This window comes from Rosa chinensis, chromosome 7, assembly GCF_002994745.2.
Source record: "Rosa chinensis cultivar Old Blush chromosome 7, RchiOBHm-V2, whole genome shotgun sequence".
Classification (NCBI taxonomy): domain Eukaryota; kingdom Viridiplantae; phylum Streptophyta; class Magnoliopsida; order Rosales; family Rosaceae; genus Rosa; species Rosa chinensis.
The window spans coordinates 5,674,396-5,691,651 of NC_037094.1; the positions used below are offsets into that span (position 1 = coordinate 5,674,396).

At 36.3% G+C, this 17,256-nt stretch overlaps 3 protein-coding genes across 3 annotated transcripts; 2 read left to right on the top strand and 1 right to left on the bottom strand.

Moving 5' to 3' along the window:
- The first annotated feature begins 3,619 nt into the window (after positions 1–3,619).
- LOC112177183 (transcription factor MYB62) lies at positions 3,620–5,135 on the top strand. The gene is made up of 3 exons (XM_024315417.2): positions 3,620–3,860; positions 3,992–4,121; positions 4,219–5,135. The coding sequence occupies exons 1-3, from the start codon at positions 3,707–3,709 to the stop codon at positions 4,784–4,786; spliced, it is 852 nt and encodes a 283-aa protein (XP_024171185.1). The 5' UTR covers positions 3,620–3,706; the 3' UTR covers positions 4,787–5,135.
- A 2,228-nt stretch (positions 5,136–7,363) lies between these two features.
- On the top strand, positions 7,364–9,604 carry LOC112177184 (40S ribosomal protein S7-1). The gene is made up of 6 exons (XM_024315419.2): positions 7,364–7,513; positions 8,138–8,222; positions 8,313–8,386; positions 8,471–8,594; positions 8,830–9,012; positions 9,257–9,604. The coding sequence occupies exons 2-6, from the start codon at positions 8,148–8,150 to the stop codon at positions 9,374–9,376; spliced, it is 576 nt and encodes a 191-aa protein (XP_024171187.1). The 5' UTR covers positions 7,364–7,513; positions 8,138–8,147; the 3' UTR covers positions 9,377–9,604.
- Positions 9,605–16,655: 7,051 nt separating this feature from the next.
- Positions 16,656–17,015, bottom strand: LOC112177303. Its single transcript, XM_024315605.1, has one exon. It carries the CDS (start codon positions 17,013–17,015, stop codon positions 16,656–16,658), a length of 360 nt encoding a protein of 119 aa, XP_024171373.1.
- Between the last annotated feature and the right edge of the window lie 241 nt (positions 17,016–17,256).

Sequence of the window (17,256 nt, forward strand, 5' to 3'; positions counted from 1 at the left end):
CTCAAAAGCTTCCTAGGCCTAGAGACTAATATGTGCTCGGAGGATCTTGTCAGAACGCTTCCTCCCCCCTAGCCACCAAGAATATATTGGGATTTAACTTCAATAAGCGTCGGCTTCCTCCCCCCTGGCTAGGGATGGCAATGGGGCGGGTTGGGGATGGGGATCACAATACCATCCCCATCCCCGGAGTCATTCTCTATCCCCAATCCCCAATAAAAATATATTGGAGATTCCCCGTCCCCATGCCCACTGGGGACTAAACCTCCAAACCCGTCCTAAATCCCCAATAAGAATTTAATAAATAAAATAATTTTTTCTCATATTGCCTTTTTAAAAATCAAAATCTACAATAAATAAATTTAAAATATGATTTATATTATATACAATAAATTAAAATATATATAAGTTAAATATATTTATATATTATTGGGGCGGGTTTGGGGATGAAGATCACAATACCATCCATACTCCATCCCCAATCTTAGATAGCGGGGATTGGGGATCCTCATTTGTCTCCAAATTCTCCCCCCATTAGGGGCGGGTATCCAATGGAGCTCCGCCCTGCTAGGGATTTTTGCCATCCCTACCTCTGGCCACCAAGAATATATTGGGATTTAACTCCAATAAGCGTCGGCAGGATTCAAACCTAGGAGGCTCTTACCAACTCGACCACCTGTGGTGGTTACCAAATAAGCTTTGTTGTTTCCTGTTATATATATAACCAATCATGGTGGGCATTGGGGAGTACTCGCCGTTAATTACGCTTAAAAATCATAATAATCCTGTCATTGTCATCGACTTATCGTCATCAAGTAAATCCTCATCAGAATGTACTTATATAGTCATGCACAAGGTCCCCGAATTTAATTAGTTTATGTAGTCATCAACATGAGGCTGTAGTTTAATCAAGTCTAGCTAGCTAGCTAAGTACACCAAATTGGCGTAGTTTGATGTCATGCTGGTTGCTGACTTGCTGCAGTCTTAGACTTTTCCATTTCTGTGGTTATCAGTTTGGAGTCCCTTTCCTAAGATTTAAATATACATGTAGCCTGTGAAAATTAAGAATATATGACTCAAGATTATACAATTGTTTGAAGGTAGGTGATGAACTTGTTATTCCACTCCAACCCATTGTTTGGTTCTGTGTCTGTTGTTTGACTAGTATAGAGCTAGATTACAAACCAAATAAAGGGCTATTTGCACTTTCTGGCTTTACCTCTTACTAACTAGCTTATTATTTTGAACTGATCTGAAATCGAAATCCAACTATGCCCGAAAGAATGATGTCTTCAAGTACCAACCTCAGTAAAGTGCAGTTGCTCCTGCTTGCGCTTCTTCGAGACATTTGAATGAACATCTTGCTCTTGCACCCTTCAGAAAAAGAACAAAACGATATAAGTAACTGGAACATAAGTTGAGATAGTGTAGCTAGCCAGGTTTACTTCATTAGTGTAGGCAGCCGGTTATGTTTATTCACTATCCCGATTGAGGCGGCTAGTGATCATCGAATAAACACAACTTTGAGTGAGGTGATAGATTGTCTGTACTAGCCTTCCTCATTCTCCTCCTCTAGCCATCCGGCTTCAGTGTCAAGAATTCTAGCTGCTGTGCACTATACTAGAAGCAGCTAGCATTACGACTTTTAAATTTTTAATCACCAACTTTTGTGGCACATAAACGGTTGAGATCATACTATATATACCTCTTGCCGACTATGATTGAGCCTAATTAGGACTAGAATCTCCACTATTAATTAGCTTAAGCTACAAGGTAAAATGGCAGCCATCAAGTACTCAGCAAGAAAAACCGAACTAGTACTAGCTAGTACTGTTTTATACTGAAATACACACAAAGAGAAACATAAGAGAATCTACAGTACCTTAGTAAAGTCAAATTTAGCTGCACTTAACAAAATCTGCAGACTTTTCCAGTTCACCTCTTTCCATGTCTCTGTCTTCAAAGCTGATTGGGTTTGGACTTTGGAGGAACAAGAGCCACAGAGGTGATTACACTGTTTCATAGAAAAGCCGACATCATATGACAACCAAGTAAAATATATAAAAGGAGGTGATAAAGTGTTTTGAGATTCCAAGTAAAAGCTCAAAATGCCGCCCCCCCTCAAATCAACAAGAAGGCAAGCACCAACAAGAAGCAAACTTTTGGGTGTGAAGGACATATACGAATATTTTGTTCAGTCAAGCACGTTTCATATTCTATTAGCATCTTGTTTTAGATCATCTAGAAAGAAAGAAGAAACTATGAAACTTTGAATGACCCATTTTCTTAATTTCTTTCATAAGAAGTTGACAACTCATTTCTCTCTACCTCTTGTTTTGGGCCTATTAGGCTCTGTAGCCCCATAGGAAGGTGTAGGATATGATCATTTTCATTCAAATAGATGAATAAAATGATACAAAATTAATATGGGAAACGAGTAAAATTCTAAGCAGATGGTCAAAGTAAGAACAAAGTTCTCAATTGCATTGCAGCATCGTAAGCAACTCGAACTCTAGCAATTTTATGCCCTGCTTTATTGCTCATTACTTGTAAAATATCTTGAGGTGAGGGTTCAAGATTGGACCTCAAATCTATATCGAAGTAAATATTTTTAATCACTAGAACTACACATATCTCGTTTTATGTTGATTTTATTGCCAAAAAAGAGAAGTGAAGCTAGGTCATCATCTATAAACTCACCAAACCCAATTCAACTTGGGGTCAAAATTCAAAAGATGATCAAATCTTATCTCATTACATGTTTGAACAGCTTCTGTTGAAGACTTGGGTTCTTGGAGGTGGCTGGTGTCAACTTAAAGAAACAGCTTCCCTCTAATTAATAATAATGATGAATTTCGATAAGCAGATCATGTTTTTCCACAGAAGTCGTCTTTCATAAGTGCATCTCTGTAAACTCGGACTCTTCCTTGTCCCTTTCTTTCATTGTATATTACCACATGCGTTTTTGCAATGTTTAGCGTTTACAATAAGTCCAATACATGCACTTCATACATTTCTTATTTTCCAAATGACAGCTTTGCATCTTCCTTTCTTGTAAAACTCCATCATATATCATTTCCATGTTTAAAAATAAGAAAAACAAGGAGCAAGAAACTAAATAGGAGCATTAACTTGCAAAAATTTATCATGAAAAAAGAAGAAGAAAGAATCGCTAATTAATAATTCAGCCTTATGAAAGTGATATGCAACTCACTTTCATTACATTGCATTGGATGGGATTTTTTCTAGTTCTAAGATATGAGTTGAATTGAAATTATCGCAATCCCATCATTTGATGAAGTTATTGTCAAGATTTAACAGTTTTGAAATGATGAATAAGTTTACATTGACCAAGAATTTATGTTAGTCCAGTAGTGTTGTTTACTTCCAAGGGTTGATTTTGCTGCTAATAGGTGAGCTTGTAATATTCTTTTCTTCTTTCCATATTTAAATGGACTAATGAGATTGGAAGCTTAGTGGAAGCTACATCAATGTAGAGAATTTAGTTCCACCAAGTCACCTTTCTTGAAATTTAGTTTTTGGGTTTTCCCAAACATTAGTAATAAAATAAAATATAGTAAAATAAAAGAAGTTTCATAGCGGGCTATATATATAGTACCCTAGTTAAAGATTTGGATTAGTTAGTGATACACAAGTCTGGTTTGGCATAGTTTGCTTCAATCTCCAAGAGCAAAGAGAGCTAGCAGCTATGTCTTCTAATACCAAAAGCTTCAGCAGCAGTTCCAGTGAAGATGACAATGAACTTAGGAGAGGGCCATGGACTCTTGAAGAAGACACTCTTCTGATTCAATACATAGCTCGTCACGGTGAAGGCCGATGGAATCTGCTAGCAAATCGGGCAGGTAATTACAGCCCTTTTGCAAGCAGATCATGATTAGTAGTCTAGTTGTACATCATAATGCATTTTTCATAGGTGGTGGTATTAGTAGTACTCTTCCTCTTGCTCAATGTTATTCATGTTTTCGGGTTTCAGGATTACGGAGAACTGGGAAGAGTTGCAGATTGAGATGGTTGAACTATCTGAAACCAGATGTTAAGCGCGGAAATCTTACTCCGGAAGAACAGCTGTTGATTCTTGACCTCCACTCCAAGTGGGGAAATAGGTGTGTGCTTAGCTGAGCTCATCTTAAATTCCAGTTCTTCAACTTATGCTTAATCTAGTTCAAAATACTAAAATTTTCATTCATCTTGTGATTGTAGGTGGTCGAAAATTGCGCAATACTTACCCGGAAGAACAGACAATGAAATCAAGAACTACTGGAGAACTAGAGTGCAGAAACAAGCAAAGCATCTTAAAATTGATACCGACAGCACAGAGTTTCAGAATATTATTAGGTGCTTTTGGATGCCTAGATTGCTGCAGAAGATAGGAGACCAAAACCAATTAGCTGCTTCTCATCAGCATTCAATAACAGCACCACCATCACAGCCACAATTTACTGAGCAAGGAGCTGTTGACATGAGCGGATTTGTATACGATTTGGATATCAAAAAGCAGAACACAGAATGCATTTTGCCTTCAGAGTTACCAATGGAGAGCTCAAACACTTCTCAATTTTCAGAATATTACCCTTCTAGTTCTTTTGGTGGAGCCATAGTGCGCAATGATCACTTTGTAAACAACAATAGCCATGACATGGAAGTCTTCAACTTGGGGAATTCTGCTGCTGCTGATACTTGCTATGTGCCAGAAAGCGAAAGCAACTGGCTTGAAATTGATTTTTCATGTAGCATGTGGAACATGGATGAATTGTTGCAGAGGTGTTAGCACGCAAAGTCCCACATCGCCCGAATACTTTTAGTATATATATATACTGTATAAGAACATGCACGGACCTCTCAAACCAATCCCATTATCCCAATTCGTTTTTGGATCGGATGCTCTACATCTAGATTGAGGGACTTATTTTCGGACAACCCTCACGGAACTGATAAGTTTTTTGATATAGATAGTTTCCAGATCATTTATCAAGTGAACAGTATTTGTTAATTTTAATTTTCCACAACTTGAGTGCAGAACAGTGCAAGTTGTTGTTAGTTTAAACTTTCCATCGTTATTAATGTGCATCTTTTTCTTGGACTAAAATTCAATGCCACTCCTCTGTGAAGCCAATCTATTGGTTCTGCGTTCATCTCCCAACATTCATTCTTCTTCTGATACTCAATAATCCTAAGAAACTTTTGAGATATAAAATGCAAGAAGTTTCTGAAACATGCTTTGAATGTGTCCCTGCAGCCTTATTTTAGATGCTTCACGTTTTTCAGCAGCTATTTTTCTTCTTGCCCATATAGTGGGGTGGTGGAGTTGTTTTTGACTGAAGTGATCAATTCTAGGAAGCAAGATCTTGCAGTAGTTAGTGGATCAATGGACTCCAACCAACCATACCATACCATATCAAAGCACTATAAAATGACTGCAATTGAAATTAATAAAAGAAAAAAGAAAAAAGAAAAAAGAAAAACAGTTGTTATATATCTTTCAGAGATGCATACATTCAGATTGGATTAACCTACAACTTGGTATAGTCAGCCACGTTGCGTCAGTATGAAATTTCATAGTACGTCTGCAGAGACGTATAAAATATAGACTTCAAAACTCGCACGTGCATAACAGGAGAGGTTGCTGGACATTGATTATGACTAATTCTTTAATTATCTATGAAAACGCTACTTTTGTACTTATATCCAAGCCTCCAAGGTACGTCAATGAATCATTATACCATATCGTATATAAGACAAAGAAAAAAAAAAGATAATTTTGTATAAGACTGTATACAATTGCCGGTATAGACGGTTGTCGTTTTACTCCTTTGTCAATTTGGATATTAATTTCAACAGCTAATGTAGATGGAAGTCAGTGAGGGAGCCTCAGCCAACAAAGATTGAATTAAGGTTTGTAGCGGCTACCGCAAAACTTTTCAGCAAATTGGAACGGGGTTTGTAGCTAGCTAGGGATGAGAATTGTCATGATCACCAGCAAGAAAGATGGTCTGAATTGGATTTCAACTGGACTGGTCAAAGGCTCTCTCTCACACTGTACAACTCCATAGTGGCTTGACTATTCTCGTCACAAAATTGGAGATCGAATACCTTAAACCTAGCAAATTGTGATTTTTCTGGCCTGTTTGATTGCTTTTGGAAAGTTGATAATGCTTTCACCAGTGTCCCAAAACGTAAGCCATTATGAGTAATGGATATTGAAATAAGAGAGATCCGATTTCAGAATATGTTTTTCCCTGTGGTTACTCATATGAAAGAGAATTGAAATGAAAGTGGATCCCATTTCAAAATCAGGAACTTGTTAAGAAACAACCCAATGTTTTGAACTCAGTGGTGGAGAAGCTTGGTTGGGTTTAGGAATCAATTCATCTGAAATCAACTTTAATTCATGACTTTTTTCATTTCAAGTAAGTAAACGTGTCATCAAATGTCTTGAAAAGAATTTTTTTCTTATAAGACCAAATAGTCTAATAAGAATGTTTTAAATGGAGCGCTCGTGTCATGTGTCTGATATACCAATTATGCGCCACAATAATACCTAAAGTATCACAACCAATATGACAAAATACTCACCTCAATGCTCTGCAGTCATGCAATTGGTGGAAGAGTCTTGGGTGGGATAACTATTTCACATAACACGTCTGATCCGTCAATCAAAATATATCCACTCTTCTATTAGAGGTCGGACCAACAACTTGTCACGATTGCCTTATAAGATAATTTTTTGTAAGGGAGAATTCCACAAATTGTCACTCAACTATGATTCATTCAACACTTTGGTCACTCAACTATTACACTGTCAATCACTTTAGTCCGCCAATGAGCATTTTATCTCACTTTGATCACTTCTCTTATTCATTCTAATGTACATTTATCAATTTTTCACAATTAGTTGGACGAAAATATCATTAATATTGTGGCAAATAATTTCTTTTTTTAATGAAAAAAATTAAAGAAGTGACTAAAGTGAATAACATAGTTAAAGTTGAGTTACCAAAGTGATATATTTAAAAGGTGAGTGACCAAAATATCAAATAGGTAAAAGTTGAGTAACCATTTGTGATATTTTCTCTTATGAAATTTATGAGCACAAACGTGTTACATGACACTGTCTCAATTTGAAAGCACCCCCAGGGTCCAAAGTCCAAACTTTACCAATCTCTGGTTTACTTTCGCTGTTCAGACCCAAAAACAAAAAAAAACAAAAGTTTACTTTGGTTGGGCTTAAAGTTCTTGTTCTGTCTTCATTTGAAAGTTTACTTTGGTTGGGCTTAACTCATTAGCCTTTCGGCTTTCACTTCCATGTTGGGCCGAGATGATTTTGCCCAGCTAATCTCAGCCGTCCGATCCACAAATAAACCATCCCTGTCCTCACTATAAATACCTTCATTCTGAGACTAGGGTTTTCCTCTTGTCAGTGCCGAAGCCAAAGTTTGAAGCTTTCACTCACTCTGAGCGGCAGATCTCTCCGAGGGCTCGACTCTCCTCCCTTCAGGTAAACCCTAATTCCATTTCGTCTTCTTAATCCAATCCCTTTACCTCTACTAGTTTATTTCGTCAGAAACTCCATGAATTTTTTTCGTCTATACCGAGCAAAGTTTTGAGCTTTTCTTTTCAATTCGTTTCTAGTGCTATCATATTGTATTTTACATGGATTATTATGTGTAATTTGATTGATTTGAAGCTTATGATGGTGGCTCCGAGTTTTCTGATTGCTGCGTTTTTTTGAGGAGAAAATATGAGAAATTGACTGGATTACATGTATGAAAGTTCATTCATTGTTTTGTGATTGAATTTTTTGAGAAGCTAAACCTTGATTAATTGATTTGAAAATTTCATAAGGTCTGGGATGAACTGTTCATCCCATGAGTCTCGAAACAGATTGTTTTGCTGAAATACTGTAGAGATAGTATGAAAACATAAACATCTCCGTTTTGCGTATTTTTTTATTTCTCTGTAGAGATTGTGAATTTGGCTATCGTTTTGCTGTTTATCAAAATCACTAGATATGTTGGTTGCATTGGCATTTTGAGTTCCTTGGCATTGGTGTTTGGAGTAGCTTTCTTCCTTGGCATTGGTGTTCGGTGAATGTTAATATGTTTCATGCTTGTATCTTCAGATTTGTCAACATGTTCACTTCAAGGAAGAAGATCCACAAGGATAAGGATGCTGAACCTACTGAGTTTGAGGAGTCTGTTGCACAGGTAAGCTCTGCGTTTCGTCATGCTTTTTAGTGATTATTTCTTTTAGTAGTAATTTCTTTTACTTATGCACTTGAATTGTTACGCATGCAGTCAATCTTTGATTTGGAGAACACAAACCAAGAGCTGAAAAGTGACTTGAAGGACTTGTACATTAACTCTGCAGCGTAAGACTAGTTTTTTGGATGCATATTAGTTTATAAGATACTCTTGCATATTGTATGATTAATACTCTTTTCTTTCTGATGCAGTCTCGTTGATGTTGCTGGAAATCGGAAGGCTGTTGTTATCCATGTTCCTTATAGACTGAGGAAGGCTTACCGCAAGATCCATGTTAGGCTTGTGAGGGAGCTTGAGAAGAAGTTCAGTGGAAAGGTGATTACTGAATTTTTTTTTTTTTAAGAAGTTCAGTGGAAAGATGGAACTGTGCTTTTCATCATGTAGCATTGCGTATTTTGCCTTTACTATTTAGTTTGCTTACTAGTTTTGAGCTGCTATATTGGTTTTCTTTTCTTTTCTTGCCTGTGATTATGTATCACAAGTGATACAACTCTAAACATATTTGCAAACTTGGTGATGTTTATTTGGCATTTTGGTTTTCATGCGGCAGGATGTGATTCTGATTGCCACACGTAGGATTGTGAGGCCTCCGAAGAAAGGCTCTGCTGCTCAACGTCCGCGCACTCGCACCCTGACTGCTGTTCATGAGGCAATATTGGAGGATGTTGTTTTACCTGCTGAAATTGTTGGCAAGCGCACCAGATATCGCCTTGATGGTTCCAAGATCATGAAGGTAAGCTATCATGATTTACGGAAGCACAAAATATTGTACTCTGGTGGTAGACACACTGAAAGGAATAATTGAGATTAGTCTTTCAAAAACAGCAGAAGACACCGTTACACTAGTTCGGAAGATCCCCATAGTTGGACTGAAGTTTGATCTGATTTCTAAGAAAAGTGCATGTATGAGCAAGTATTATGTTTCTCTGTCTGATTACTTTCATACTTATTCCAATCTTTTTTCCTTTGTTGAGCAGGTTTTCCTTGACCCGAAAGAGCGAAACAACACCGAGTATAAGTTGGAGAGCTTTTCTGCAGTTTACCGTAAGCTTTCAGGAAAAGATGTTGTTTTCGAATACCCCATCACCGAGGCCTAGAAATGTGATGGCACTTTTTAAATACTGTTCTGCCATTTTCTGTCTCTCAAGAACTGCTTTTTGGCAGTCAGACGATTTAAATTTTGATGTTGAGGGCATGGTCGAAAATAGCCTTTTCATGAATTTTGTTCTCTTCGTTGTTAGATTATTTATCTTTTAATATGGCTGGTTTAATGTAGGATTTTAAAGCTTTGAGTTTGAGAATATGAGGTTTCTATTCTATGGTCTCTTCAATGTTCTTTCTTGAAAATGAAATTACTATAAAAGCTTCTGTTAGCTTTTATCTATTTGAAAGATACTTGGTACTAGAAGTTTTCATCGTTTTGCAAAATACATTGGTAACTTTTAAGAATAGTAGTTTTCATTGTATGAGAAACAGAAGTAAATGTGGCAGCCAAAGATGACTTTCTATGGGTTTGATAGATAATCACAATGCTGCAAACAAAGAAGTAACGGTCCGATATCAGCTATGAAATTGAAATTAAGGAAACGTGATTAACCAATAACAAAACCATAAACTAATAACACAAACGTGATTAACTACCGAGGGAAATGGTATTGCTGAAAGTTAAATGTAGTTTGCATTGGGGTAAGTACCAGAAGAATGAAGGCTGCAACCAATCAAGAATCTCTCCAAGGTTACACAGATGGTTACGCTTCAATTTCTCTAACTTTATTACACTTCAGCGCAGAGTTCACCATAGTAGAACTGTTTCAGAAATGTGTCTGTAAAGCTTGTTGAAAAACTGTGCAGCATCTTCGGAACTCGGCCAGTTATCGATGATCTTGATTTTTTTCTCACAAATAGGAATGGCAATAATGCCCATCGGGTAGGGTACGCATCGGGTATTCGACCCTAATGGGGAGAAATTCAGGGGAAATCGGGTAACAGGGATGAGGATCTCCAATATTTGAATTCTGAAATCGGGTATGGGGCGGAGATGATATTTTGATCCCCATCTCCATACCCATCCAATAAGAATTATCTAAAATATATATATATATATATTATATATATTTTTGATATTATTTATAAATAAATATCTAGGTAAACTTCATCTTTTTGTCAATATTTAAATTAGAATTTTTTGTAGAATGTAGACTTTTATTCTTCTTTTTTTAGTGAGACTTGTACATTACCAAAAAAAAAGTGAGACTTGTATTTGTTTTTGTTTGATTGAAATAAAGAATTTATTTTATGTTGATGTTTGATTTTAACTTCATACTTTACAATCAATAATTATTTGTATGAATTTTTATATAATAAATTAATAATATTGTTAACGGGGATTGGGGCGGGTACGGGGACCTAATCCCCAATGGGGAAGGGGACAGGGAATCCCCAGTTTCTTATTACGGGGATTGGGGCGGGTAAAAGGATGGAGAATGAAGTCGGGTATGGGGATGGTAATTTAATCCCCTTACCCTACCCTCTCCTCTCCATTGCCATCCATGAAGTCGGGTATGAGGATGATAATTTAATCCCCTTACCCTACCCTCCCCATTGCCATCCCTACTCACAAAGAAACTCAATGTCCTTGCTAGAACCGATGAGGTTATCCACCAAAAGGGCATAAGAAGTTATCTTAGGCGAGCGGCCATGATAGCATTGTTCAAGGGCAATGAGATTTCTGAACAATGGTTCGGTCAACTCTACACTAGTCAACTTGGGCATTGTAAGAATCCCATCTTTGAATTCTATGTTCGTTATGCTATGACCGGATCCCGTTCTGAAGTCAACACCTGCCTCCAAGAGAACCGTAGCATGAGGCAGCTTTGTGTCTAAGCTGTAGGTGGATCCAAATGCATGGAATGGAAAAACTATCACATTTCTTATCAAATCAAGAATGTGCAAAGTTTCATCATCATTATCAGGGCTTCGGTGAAGATAGGACTCAAAATTATGAGTCTAATAATAGTTTACCGTAGAAATATGCTTGTGCATAGTGAGGTAAGAGGAGGATGGGGAAGTTGTGGAAAGGCAATATAAACGCTCCAGGATAAACCAACGTAGATGATTTTGTAGTAGCAAAATGTCAAAGAAATTTTGACATGCAATCCATGTTGAATATGGGATCATTATCAAGTTCCGGAGCTTTGATCTGAAAAAGTGTAAAATTAAAATTAGCCTACTGCAACTCATATGCCGAACAAGTATATAAACTAAAACATATTTCTATGTCAGACTAGGATTAGATATAGAGTTCAAGTAATTGACCAGTTTGATTGGTGTTGTCCATTCCTTCTCCAAGATCCATACGACAAGTTCTCTTTGCATTGATGGGAATGTATTTATAGAGAAACGTTTATGTTCTTGCAGGGGAATCAACAAATCTGATAAACAGGTTTTATAACTATTTTGCAGTTTATAGCAGTTCCTTCCATCAAGGAAACTGCTCATAACTTCTTATCTATTCAGACAAGCCCTTATCCTAATCATAACTTCTTCGCTACCATCTTTTCTCGCCTCTCCGTTTGGTCATGATGTTTCTTTGCGCACCAGCTACAGATTTAACTAGTACAGTTTGGGCTCTTACTTGGAGTTCCAGTTTGTATTATTTATTTCTTTTGTTAGTTTTAGATTGCTGTATTAGAAGCGGTTTTGGCCTAGTCCCCCGCTTTTTATTGTTTCTCTTGTCATCAGGGAGTGGTTTCGGCCTAGTCCCCCTCCTTTGTATCTTCTATTGCTTATCGATAAAATTTTGAGTAAGGGCAATGAGTTAGCCTTTTTTTATATATATAAAAAAGGAAACTGCTCATAACTTCTTATCTATTCAGACAAGCCCTTATCCTAATCAATGCATAACTTGAATATTTAAATTCAAATCAGATGGCTTTAATCAAGTGTTCATTAAATGATTTTACAACTCAATTAAATCACCAATGTTTTATTAAATCCCAATAACTTAGCTCTATTCTCTTTGTCTGCTGCTGTTGCAACTCGTATGCATACCGGCTTTATATATCTAGTTCAATATGATCTTTCAATCTCCCATTGAACTAGATATATGACTAGATGCAAAAGGAACCAAACTATTGCTGTAGTGTGCACTGGATTTAAACAACATTCATCTAATTCTCAAAATTCTGTCAATTGCAACCATCTGTATTGAATTACAAGAATTGCAATGTGTTAACAACACAAGGTTCCTTGAAATCACAACACAGTAATCACAATTACATGAATTACCGCAATGCAAAGAACTGAATATGCTTAACATATATTGTAATCAACAATTCTTTAAGCATTATTGATTCCAGATTAATCTTGGAAATAATTCTATTATCTACTGCATAATATCACTGATTCATATTAGTACTTCATGTATACTTGAAATGATTATGCAGATGCAATATTCAGTTAAATTCATACTATATGTAAATGAAGCAATAGACTTAAATGTGATAAGCAAATCACTTGAATATTGTAGCACTTATTAATACTGCAACCATTACACAGTAAACCTACAATTTCAATAACTTAAGCATCAATACTAGACAACACTCCCATCTTCTTAACATGCTCCACAAAACAAGCAACTAGTAAAGCCTTTGTCAAGGGATCAGCCAATTGTTCCTTTGTTCCTATCTTCACAATTTCCACCTCTTTGTCTCTCACACTCTCTTACAGAGAAGTACTTCACATCTATATTCCTAGATGCTGAAGTTCTTTTGTTGTTCTTTGAAAAGAAAACTGCTGCTGCATTATCACAATATATAGTCATTGGTTTTGCTGCAGAATCAATAATCTTCAGTTTTGAAATAAAATTCTTAAGCCACAATGCATCAGCTGTTGCTTCAAAGATAGCAATGTATTCTGCTTGGAATGTTGATGTTGCAGTTAATGATTGTTTGCTGGTTTTCCAGGATATTGCTCCACCAGCAAGCATAAATATGTATCCAGATGTCGACTTTAAGTCATCTGGATCCTGCTTGTAAGAAGCATCTGTAAAGCACTCTACCTTCAATTCTTGATCCTCAATTTTTCTGTAGACCAGCACATGATCTCTAGTTGCTTTTAGATACCTCAAAACCTTCTTCCCTGCTACCCAATGCTCATGGCCTGCATTGGATTGAAACCTGGATAGCATATTGACCGCAAAAGCTATGTCAGGTCTTGTGCAGACCTGAGCATACATTAAACTTCCCACTAGCCTTGCATATGGAACATTTTCCATGCTTTTCTTTTGAAAAAATTATTTTGTGGGCACTGACCCTTGTGAAGTTTATCACCTTTTGACATTGGTATTCACCATTTCTCCTTTTCTCCATGCCAAATCTTTGCAGTATTTTATCCACATAATGCTTATGAGATAATCCCAACACATGTTTGCTTCTATCCCTCTCAATTTCAATACCAAGTACATAGTGTGCTTCTCCCATATCCTTCATGTCAAAATTCATTTGCAGAAATTCTTTGGTTGATTTCAACAAGGCTACACTGTTTGTGGCAAGTAGAATATCATCAACATACAAAATTAAAAATATCAAATGACTCCCACTGATCTTGCAATATATGCATTCATCAAGTTTATTCTCTTCAAATCCAAAATCTGTGACCACTTTGTCAAATTTCAAGTACCATTGCCTGGAAGCCTGCTTTAATCCATAAATGGACTTCTTTAAACTACAAATCTTGTTCTCATTTTCCACATATCCCTCTGGTTGAAGCATGTAAATTTCTTCGTCCAAGTTTCCATTCAAAAATGCTGTTTTGACATCCATTTGGCGCAATTCCAAATCATAATGTGCCACTAAAGCCATGATGACTCTGGAAGCATCCTTGGTTGACACAGGTGAGAATGTCTCATTATAATCCACTCCTTCCTTTTGGTTGTAACCCTTTGCAACCAATCTAGATTTATACCTCTCACTGTTTCCATTTGCGTCTCTTTTGGTTTTAAATACCCATTTGCAACCTATAGGCTTCATTTCTGCTGTTCTTTCCACCAAGTTCCACACACAATTCTTTGACATGCTCAGCAACTCATCCTCCATAGCCAATTTCCATTTTTCTTTGCTAACAGATTGCATTGCCTCCTTGTAACAAACATGATCATTATTTTCTCCCAAATCAAATTCCACCTTAGTAGAAAATAGATGATAGTCATCAGAAATTGCAGGTCTTCTTTCTCTTGTTGATCTTCTCACTAAAATTACTTCTGGAACAGCTTCAACTGCTTCATTTCCACCTACTTCATTCTCTTGAAATTCCACACCATTATTTGCTTGATTTTCAACTACAGCAACTGATTCATTTTGCACAACGTCTATTGGAATTTGATTTCCAATGATCATGTTTTCTTGAGTATAAGCATTATCTTTAACCACAATTTCTGGATAAATAAACCATTCCTCAAAATTCTTCTCATTTTGACTTGTGCTTGATGCATCTATTACTGCCTCACACTGATCAAATAGCTCATCAAAGAATGTTGCTCTATTTGTCTAAAAAATTCTTTGACTTCTTGCAGAATTATAAAACTTGTACCCCTTTGATTTTTCTACATATCCAACAAAAAATGCTGATATTGATTGTGAATCCAACTTATCTTTCTTCTTCACATCGTAGACTCTTGCCTCAGCCTTACATCCCCAAACATTAAAATGGTTCAGGCTTGGTTTATATCCAAACCACTGCTCAAATGGAGTATTTTTCACAGCTTTTGTAGGAGTTCTGTTACTAATGTAATTAGCTGTCTTTAAGGCTTCTCCCCATAAAAATTTTGGCAGGCCTGATCTAACGAACATGCTCCTAACCATGTTCATTAGGGTCCTGTTCCTTCTTTCAAAAACCCCATTTTGTTGAGGAGTGTAAGGTGTGGTATATTGAGCAATAATTCCACACTCTTCCAAATATAAAGCAAAGGGTCCGTTATGTTATTGTTCCTTTTCTGAGTATTTGCCAAAATACTCACCTCCTCTATCCGATCTCACCATCTTAATCAATCTCTCAGTTTGTCTTTCAACCTCATTCTTGAAAATTTTGAAGCAATCCAACACTTGTAATTTTTCAGAAATGAGATAGATCATGAAACAATACCTTGAAAAGTCAACAATGAAAGTGACAAAATATGAATTCCCACAAACGGTTTGAACTGGAAATGGTCCACACACATCTATATGTATTAAGTCTAAAAGATGCTCACTTCTTTTAGAATTAAAATTTCTGGAATTTGTCATTTTTCCTTGTAAACAGTCTATACAAGTTTCAAAATCATTGAAATCTAATGCAGGCAAAATATTTTGTTTAACCAATTCCTGCATTCTAAATTTTGAAATATGACCTAATCTCTTATGCCACAGAAAAGATGATGCATTTTGCTTGAATTTTCTTTTGACACCAGAAACTTGATTTATTGAAAACACATCAGAATAACAACTATTTTTGCAGAAAACTTCATTAACACAATTAACATGCATTGCCATCAATAATATCAGTATTACCAAAACAGAAATCATCTTTATAAAACAACAATCTAATATTATTACTTGAAAAGCTAAAATCACCATCTTTTACAAATTGAGAACAAGATACTAGGTTTCTCTTTATTTCTGGAATACAATACACATTAGATAGTTCTAACACAAATTTATTCTTAAACAATAACTTGACAATTCCTACAGCTTGAACTTCTACTTTTTGTCCACTTGCAGTACATACTTTAGTCTCATTCCTTCTTGGGATTGTTATTCTGGATAATCCTTGCAATGAGTTCACAATGTGAATAGGTGAACTAGTATCAAACCACCAGGAATTGTCAGTTTCAAAACCATTTGACTCAACAGAGAAAACAGATTTAAGTAAAAAGTTACATTTTTTATTCAGCCAATTCTTGAAGCCATCACAATCCTTCTTGAAATGTCCAACTTTCTTGCAAAAGAAGCATTTCACTTGACTTTGTGATGCATTGAGAGATTTACCCTTTGTGAAATCAGATTTCACAAGGTTCTTAGATGAACTTCCCTTGAAATATTTTCCAGAATTTTTCTTAAACTTGGGTTCTCCCAAGTAGTTCACAGGGTTTCCCATGTAGTTTATGGTTATAGCCTTACCCCTCTTGAGTACCTCAGTCTCTTCCTGTACACACATGGAGATGAGTTCATCAAGACTCCATTTTTCCTTCTGAGTGTTGTAGAGACTCTTGAGATGACTGTATTGGTCTGGCAATAAGTTAAGTAGCAGATACACCAAGAAGGCATCTTCAACTATCATGTTTAGGCCCTTCAACTTTCTAGCAGTGTCTATCCCTTGCATAATGTACTCCATGATGCTTCCTTATCCATTGAACCTCATCTTGATCAGTTTATTCATCAAATTTCCAGTCTCAGCTTTGTCAGACACCTTGTACTTGTCTCCAATGGAGTTGAAAAACACCCTTGCATTTTCAGAATCTGGAACTCCTCCCTTCACTGCATCTGTCATGTTTTTCTTCATGCAGATCAAGGCCATTCTATTATGCCTATGCCACTGCAGGTACTTGTCCTTAGTCTCCTTGCTTGCATTAGCAGCTGGCTCCTGTGGTGGATCCTCCCTTAGCACATGATCAAAGTCTAGAATTCCCAGGTTTAATTCAATGTCTCCCTTCCATTTCTTGTAGTTTGATCCATTGAGCAGTTCAATATTACTGATGCTCATTGGAAAATGTAGTGCTGCAATATGTATTGATGTATTTAGTATGGTATCTACATACCATTGACTCAATATAATTTCCCAACTGCAAATTGATAATTTGCATTTCATACAATGTATATATTTAAGATAAACATTTGTCAAAATAAGAGTGATATCATTTGTGATATACAATCTCAAAAGACAACTAAAAGTTCTTTCTTACATATACTCATACCACCATACTGATTTAATTGAAATGACTTAT

Excerpts from the sequence above, each read along its gene's own strand:
- LOC112177303 (XM_024315605.1), bottom strand. The coding sequence starts at position 17,015 with ATGAGCATCAGTAATATTGAACTGCTCAATGGATCAAACTACAAGAAA.
- LOC112177184 (XM_024315419.2), top strand. The coding sequence starts at position 8,148 with ATGTTCACTTCAAGGAAGAAGATCCACAAGGATAAGGATGCTGAACCT. Across the intron at positions 8,223-8,312 it reads TTGAGGAGTCTGTTGCACAG|TCAATCTTTGATTTGGAGAA; the intron begins GTAAGCTCTGCG and ends TTACGCATGCAG. Across the intron at positions 8,595-8,829 it reads AGAAGAAGTTCAGTGGAAAG|GATGTGATTCTGATTGCCAC; the intron begins GTGATTACTGAA and ends TTCATGCGGCAG.
- LOC112177183 (XM_024315417.2), top strand. The coding sequence starts at position 3,707 with ATGTCTTCTAATACCAAAAGCTTCAGCAGCAGTTCCAGTGAAGATGAC. Across the intron at positions 3,861-3,991 it reads TCTGCTAGCAAATCGGGCAG|GATTACGGAGAACTGGGAAG; the intron begins GTAATTACAGCC and ends TTCGGGTTTCAG. Across the intron at positions 4,122-4,218 it reads CACTCCAAGTGGGGAAATAG|GTGGTCGAAAATTGCGCAAT; the intron begins GTGTGTGCTTAG and ends TTGTGATTGTAG.